The sequence below is a fragment of the Haliaeetus leucocephalus genome, unplaced genomic scaffold (assembly GCF_000737465.1).
Source record: "Haliaeetus leucocephalus isolate CR32 unplaced genomic scaffold, Haliaeetus_leucocephalus-4.0 Scaffold372, whole genome shotgun sequence".
Classification (NCBI taxonomy): Eukaryota; Metazoa; Chordata; class Aves; order Accipitriformes; family Accipitridae; genus Haliaeetus; species Haliaeetus leucocephalus.
Genome location: NW_010972808.1, coordinates 15,637 through 22,294, shown reverse-complemented (window position 1 = coordinate 22,294; position 6,658 = coordinate 15,637). Strand labels below are relative to the sequence as shown.

The following is a 6,658-nucleotide window of genomic DNA, read 5'->3' as shown; positions in this document are numbered from 1 at the left end:
GGACCGGGAGGGATGGAGTGGTACTGGTGGGTACTGGGAGGTGCTGGGGTGGGTTAAAGGGCAGGCACCATAAGGTACTGGGGAAACTGGGCTGAACTGGGGAGGAACTGGGAGCACTGGGGAGGAACTTGGAATGGGGATGGGGAGCAACTGGGAGCACTGGGGATGAAAGGGAGATGATGGGACCACCAAGGAAGGACTTGGGATGGGGTCAACTGGGAAGGAACTGGGTAAACTGGGAAGGAACTGGGAGAACTAGGAAGGAACTCAGAGCATTGGGGAGGGACTTGGGATGGCGATGGGTCAAGCAGGAGCAACTGGGAGCACTGGGGAGCAACTGGGAGCACTGGGGAGGAATGGGAGATGATGGGACCACCAGGGAAGGACTTGGTGGGGTCAACTGGGGAGGAACTGGGAGAACTGGGAAGGAACTGGGAGGAATGGAGGAGGGTTGGGAGATGGACTCAGGATGGAGATGGGTCAACTAGGGGGAACTGGGAGAACTGGAGAAGACTGGGCGATGATGGGCCCACCAAGGAAGGACTTGGGATGGGGTCAACTGGGGAGGGACTGGGAGCACTGGGAAGGAACTGGGAGAACTGGGAGAACTGGGAGGGTCTGAGGCCCCCCCTGCCCCGCCCAGCGCCGCCATGCCCAACGTGGAGATGGCCGAATTCGGGGAGGCGGCCCCATACCTCCGCAAATCGGAGAAGGAGAGGTTGGCCGCCCAGACCCGCCCCTTCGACCTGAAGAAGGACATCTTCGTCCCCGACGAGAAGGAGGAGTTCGTCAAGGCCACCATCGTCACCCGCGAGGGCGCCAAGATCACCGCCGAGACCGAGCACGGCAAGGTCGGGGCGGGGTCGGGTGGGGGGGGCGTGGCCTGGCCACCGCCACGACCCCGGGACCCTGAAACGGTGTTTCCATCACGCGTGGGACACCTAGAACCCATCCCACCTTCTCTAGAAGCCAGGAAATATCTAGATCCCATCCCACCTTCTCCAGCACCCAAGGGACACCCAGACTTTGTCTAGCACCCAAGGGACACCCAGACCCCAACCCACCTTCCCCAGCACCCAAGGGACACCCAGACCCCACAACCATCTTCTTGATCACTTGAGGGACACCCAGACCTTCCCCAGCACCCAAGGGACACCTAGAACCCAACCCACCTTCCCTAGTACCCCAGGGACACCTAGATGTTCTCTAGCACCCAAGGGACACCCAGACCCTGAACCATCTTCTCCAGCACCCAAGGGACACCTAGAGGTTCTCTAGCACCCAAGGGACACCCAGACCCTGAACCATCTTCTCCAGCACCCAAGGGACACCTAGAGGTTCTCTAGCACCCAAGGGACACCCAGATGTTCTCTAGCACCCAAGGGACAACTAGATCTTCCCCAGCACCCAAGGGGCACCCAGACCCTGAACCACCTTCCCCAGCACCCAAAGGACACCCAGACCTTCTCCAGCACCCAAGGGACACCCAGACCTTCTCCAGCACCCAAGGGACACCCAGACCCCAACTCCCAGCCCTACGGGTGGGGGGCAAGTCCTTGCCCTGCCCCCCCGCCACGCCCCATGACGTCCTTCCCCCCCCGAGCAGACGGTGACGGTGAAGGAGGACCAGATCATGCAGCAGAACCCCCCCAAGTTCGACAAGATCGAGGACATGGCCATGCTGACCTTCCTCCACGAGCCCGCCGTCCTCTACAACCTCAAGGAGCGCTACGCCGCCTGGATGATCTACGTGAGTTGGGACCCCGGGAGGTTCTCCAGACCCCGCCAGGACCTCACGCACCCCTTCTTCACCCCCCTTAGGCCACCCTGACCCAAGATGTCCCAACCCAAGACCCCAAGGGCCACCCAAAACCAACATGTCCCATCCCTGGACCCCTCAAGCCACCCAGAGCCAAGATGTCCCATCCCAAGACCCAAGATGTCCCAAACCTCGACCCCTCAAGCCACCCAGAGCCAGGATGTCCCATTCCTGGACCCAGGATGTCCCATCCCTGGACACCAAGGGCCACCCAGAGCCAAGATGTCCCAACCCAAGACCCCAAGGGCCACCCAAAACCAACATGTCCCATCCCTGGACCCAAGATGTCCCAACCCCGGACCCCTCAGAGCCAGGATGTCCCATCCCTGGACCCCAAGGGCCACCCAGAGCCAAGATGTCCCATCCCAAGACCCAAGATGTCCCAAACCTCGACCCCTCAAGCCACCCAGAGCCAGGATGTCCCATCCCAAGACCCCATGGGCCACCCAGACCCAAGATGTCCCAACCCTGGACCCCTCAAGCCACCCAGAGCCAAGATGTCCCAACCCAAGACCCAAGATGTCCCAACCCCGGGCCCCAAGGGCTACCCAGACCTGGGATGTCCCATCCCTGGACCCAAGATGTCCCAACCCAGGACCCCAAGGGCCACCCAGACCCAAGATGTCCCAACCCAAGACCCCAAGGGCCACCCAGACCTAAGATGTCCCAACTCTGGACCCAAGATGTCCCATCCCAAGACCCCATGGACCACCCAAACCCAAAATGTCCCATTCCTGGACCCAGGATGTCCCATCCCTGGACACCAAGGGCCACCAAGACCCAAGATGTCCCATCCCTGCACCCAAGATGTCCCATCCCAAGACCCCAAAAGCCACCCAAACCCAGGATGTCCCATCCCCAACCCCCTCGGGCCACCCAGACCCGGGACGTCCCCTCCTGGTGGGGTGGCACCCGGTGGCCCTGACCCACCCGCCCCTTCTCCAGACCTACTCGGGGCTCTTCTGCGTGACGGTCAACCCCTACAAGTGGTTGCCCGTCTACAACGCCGAGGTGGTGGCCGCCTACCGGGGCAAGAAACGGAGTGAAGCTCCGCCCCACATCTTCTCCATCTCCGACAACGCCTACCAGAACATGCTGACGGGTAGGGACCTCCCGCCGGGACCCCAAACTAGAAGACCCCACCCCAAAAAAGGGGTCCGCACCTAGACCTGCTCCTCCCCTGAGAGACTGGAGAACCTCAACCCCAAAAATCTCCCTCAACTTCGTCCCACCTGACTCCTCCTCCTCCTTTCTCCCGGCAGACCGAGAGAACCAGTCCATCCTCATCACGTAAGTTCCCGCCCCCCCAAGGCCCCACCCCATAGCGGTGGGGTGGGACGGAGAAGCCACCGTGATGTTCTCCAACATCTCCCCGTTGCCCCCCCCCCAGCGGAGAATCCGGGGCGGGGAAGACGGTGAACACCAAGAGGGTCATCCAATACTTCGCCAGCATCGCTGCCATCGGCGACCGCAAGAAGGACGCGGCCAATAGCAGCAAGGTGGGTCCTTGGGGGGCGGGGAGCTTCCCCCAACGGTGTCCATGCCCGGCCCCACCCCCATTGTCCGTGTGTCCCGCCCCCCCCATCACCAGGGCACCCTGGAGGACCAGATCATCCAGGCCAACCCCGCCCTGGAGGCCTTCGGCAACGCCAAGACCGTCCGCAACGACAACTCGTCCCGATTTGTGAGTGGGGCGGGGTCTACAGGGCGGGGTCGACGGGGCGGGGTCGACGGGGCGGGGCTCGCTGGCGGAAGGTGGCCGCCTCCATCTCGCGCCGTTGCTCTCCCAGGGCAAGTTCATCCGGATCCACTTCGGGGCCACCGGGAAGTTGGCGTCGGCCGACATCGAGACCTGTGAGTGGGTTGAGGAGGACGTCCAGTTGGCCGTCGTCCGTCCGTCCGTCCGTCTCCTCCTCCCAACCCCACCCACCTCCTCTCCATCCCCGCCCCAGACCTCCTGGAGAAGTCCCGCGTCATCTTCCAGCTGAAGGCTGAGAGGAACTACCACATCTTCTACCAGATCCTCTCCAACAAGAAGCCGGAGCTGCTGGGTGAGCCACGCTCCCGCCCTCCCTGTGGACCCCGCCCCCTTTCCCGCCCCGCCCCGGGAGGCTTCCTGCCCATCCCAACCCCGTCTTCTCCTGGCAGACATGATGCTGGTGACCAACAACCCCTACGACTACGCCTTCATCTCCCAAGGAGAGACCACCGTGCCGTCCATCGATGACGCCGAGGAGCTCCTGGCCACCGACGTGAGATGGGGGGCAACCGGGCGGCGGGCGGGGTGGTTGCCCGGAGAAGACCTCGCCCCACGGTTTCACCCCACAGAGCGCTTTCGACGTCCTGGGCTTCACCCAAGAGGAGAAGAACTCCATCTACAAGCTGACGGGCGCCATCATGCACTTCGGCAACATGAAGTTCAAGCAGAAGCAACGGGAGGAGCAGGCGGAGCCGGACGGCACCGAAGGTGGGGTCCAATCGGGGTCAAGGGGCGGGAATCGGGGGGAAGCCCGTGGTCCTCTGGGTTCACATCTTCTCCTCTGCGTCCTCAGAGGCTGACAAGTCGGCCTACCTGATGGGGCTGAACTCAGCCGATCTCCTCAAGGGGTTGTGCCACCCTCGGGTGAAGGTGGGCAACGAGTACGTCACCAAGGGGCAGAATGTCCAGCAGGTGAGGAGGACATCGCCAAATCTTCCTCCTTGTGGGGTGGCACGGTGTCATCCCGGGCAAGGAGGACACCAAGAACCACCTCTCACCGCTGGGACGTCCCTTTTCCAGGTGATTTACGCCGTCGGGGCGTTGGCCAAGGCCGTCTATGAGAAGATGTTCAACTGGATGGTGGTGAGGATCAACAACTCGCTGGAGACCAAGCAGCCGCGTCAGTACTTCATCGGCGTGCTGGACATCGCCGGCTTCGAGATCTTCGACGTGAGGCTTGGTTGACCTCATTGCGTTGACCCCATTGGGTGTTGAGTTGATCCCGTTGACCCCACTGGGCATTCGATTGACCCCGTTGGGTGTTGCATTCACCCTGTTGGGTGTTGAGTTGATCCCATTGACCCCGTTGGGCGTTCAGTTGACCCCATTGGGTGTTGTGGTGACCCCGTTGACCCCGTTGGGCATTTGGTTGACCCCACTGGGTGTTGTGTTCACCCCGTTGGGTGTTGAGTTGAGCCCGTTGACCCCGTTGGGTGTTGAGGTGACCCCATTGATCCCGTTGGGTGTTGCGTTGACCCCATTGGGTGTTCAGTTGACCCCATTGGGTGTTGCGGTGACCCCATTGATCCCATTGGGCAACACGTTGACCCTCTGGGCCATCCCCTCTCTCCAGTTCAACAGCTTCGAGCAGCTCTGCATCAACTTCACCAACGAGAAGCTGCAGCAGTTCTTCAACCACCACATGTTCGTGCTGGAGCAGGAGGAGTACAAGAAGGAGGGGATCGAGTGGGAGTTCATCGACTTCGGCATGGACCTCCAGGCCTGCATCGACCTCATCGAGAAGGTACCACCTCCCCCCGGGCCTCCTGGGGGCGGAGGGGGCTGCCGGAGAAGGATCCGTCCCATCGGAGCTCGCCAGGGAGCCCGATGGCGGCCAATTGGGTGGCGCTCGGCGTCCTCCGTGGCCGACGAGGTCGTCTCCTCCCCAGCCCATGGGGATCATGTCCATCCTGGAGGAGGAGTGCATGTTCCCCAAGGCCACGGACATGACCTTCAAGGCCAAACTGTTTGACAACCACCTGGGCAAGTCGGCCAACTTTGGGAAGCCGCGCAACATCAAAGGGAAGCCAGAGGCCCACTTCGCCCTCATCCACTACGCCGGCACGGTGGACTACAACATCATCGGGTGGTTGCAGAAGAACAAGGACCCCCTCAACGAGACGGTGGTGGGGCTCTACCAGAAGTCGGCCCTCAAGCTCTTGGCCAACCTCTTCGCCAACTACGCCGGGGCGGACGCACGTAAGGGGCATCCCCTTCCCGAGTGTCCAGGGTTCTTCCCCTCCCGTCCTTGACGTGTCCCATCTTTTCTTCTTCTCCAACAGCCATGGAGAAGGGGAAAGGAGCCAAGAAGAAAGGTTCCTCCTTCCAGACGGTCTCCGCCCTGCACCGGGTGAGGGTCCAGGGGTTAATGGTGGCCCCCAGGGTGTGCTGGGGGTGGCCAACACGTGGTAACCCTTGGTTGGGCTCTTTGTTCCCTCCATCATCTCCTTCTCCACCCACCAGGAGAACCTCAACAAGCTGATGACCAACCTGCGGTCCACCCACCCCCACTTCGTCCGCTGCATCATCCCCAACGAGACCAAGTCTCCCGGTGAGCCAATCCCCAAGGCTTGATCCAAGAGGGTGGGGCCAAACCCAGGGACCCTGGCCAATGGGGAGCAGCGCCGTGGGGCAAGCCTTGACCCACCGGTCATGATGACACCCCAACCCCCCACTAGGTGTGATGAACAACCCCCTGGTGATGCACCAGCTCCGCTGCAACGGGGTGCTGGAGGGCATCCGCATCTGCCGCAAGGGCTTCCCCAACCGCATCCTCTACGGGGACTTCCGCCAGCGGTAGTAGACGTGGACCGTGGGGCGCGGGGAGGGGGCGGACAACCCCGCCGGGGCTGATTCGGGGGCGTCCCACCCCCAGGTACCGCATCCTGAACCCGGCGGCCATCCCCGAGGGGCAGTTCATCGACAGCCGCAAGGGCGCCGAGAAGCTCCTGGGGTCCCTTGACATCGACCACAACCAGTACAAGTTCGGGCACACCAAGGTGAGGTCATGTGGTCTCCCCGAGGGCTTGGGGACATCACGGTCCCACAATCCCCATGTCCACCTGAGCTTCCTCCATCCA

The 6,658-nt window shown here is 62.2% G+C and overlaps 1 protein-coding gene across 1 annotated transcript in view; it reads left to right on the top strand.

The window, feature by feature from the left end:
• Window positions 1-647: 647 nt before the first annotated feature.
• LOC104835262 (myosin-7) overlaps window positions 648-6,658 on the top strand; it is a gene marked incomplete at its 3' end in the record, with an annotated part of 20,884 nt that continues 14,873 nt past the window's right edge. Inside the window, exons 1-18 of the mRNA XM_010573150.1 lie at window positions 648-851; window positions 1,607-1,750; window positions 2,765-2,921; window positions 3,082-3,109; window positions 3,210-3,318; window positions 3,411-3,503; window positions 3,610-3,673; window positions 3,772-3,870; window positions 3,968-4,071; window positions 4,148-4,286; window positions 4,372-4,490; window positions 4,599-4,748; window positions 5,152-5,322; window positions 5,468-5,777; window positions 5,861-5,928; window positions 6,042-6,129; window positions 6,257-6,374; window positions 6,454-6,577. Of these exons, the coding sequence (XP_010571452.1) occupies window positions 651-851; window positions 1,607-1,750; window positions 2,765-2,921; window positions 3,082-3,109; window positions 3,210-3,318; window positions 3,411-3,503; window positions 3,610-3,673; window positions 3,772-3,870; window positions 3,968-4,071; window positions 4,148-4,286; window positions 4,372-4,490; window positions 4,599-4,748; window positions 5,152-5,322; window positions 5,468-5,777; window positions 5,861-5,928; window positions 6,042-6,129; window positions 6,257-6,374; window positions 6,454-6,577 (2,286 nt within the window). The remainder of the gene's footprint in view (window positions 852-1,606; window positions 1,751-2,764; window positions 2,922-3,081; window positions 3,110-3,209; window positions 3,319-3,410; window positions 3,504-3,609; window positions 3,674-3,771; window positions 3,871-3,967; window positions 4,072-4,147; window positions 4,287-4,371; window positions 4,491-4,598; window positions 4,749-5,151; window positions 5,323-5,467; window positions 5,778-5,860; window positions 5,929-6,041; window positions 6,130-6,256; window positions 6,375-6,453; window positions 6,578-6,658) is intronic.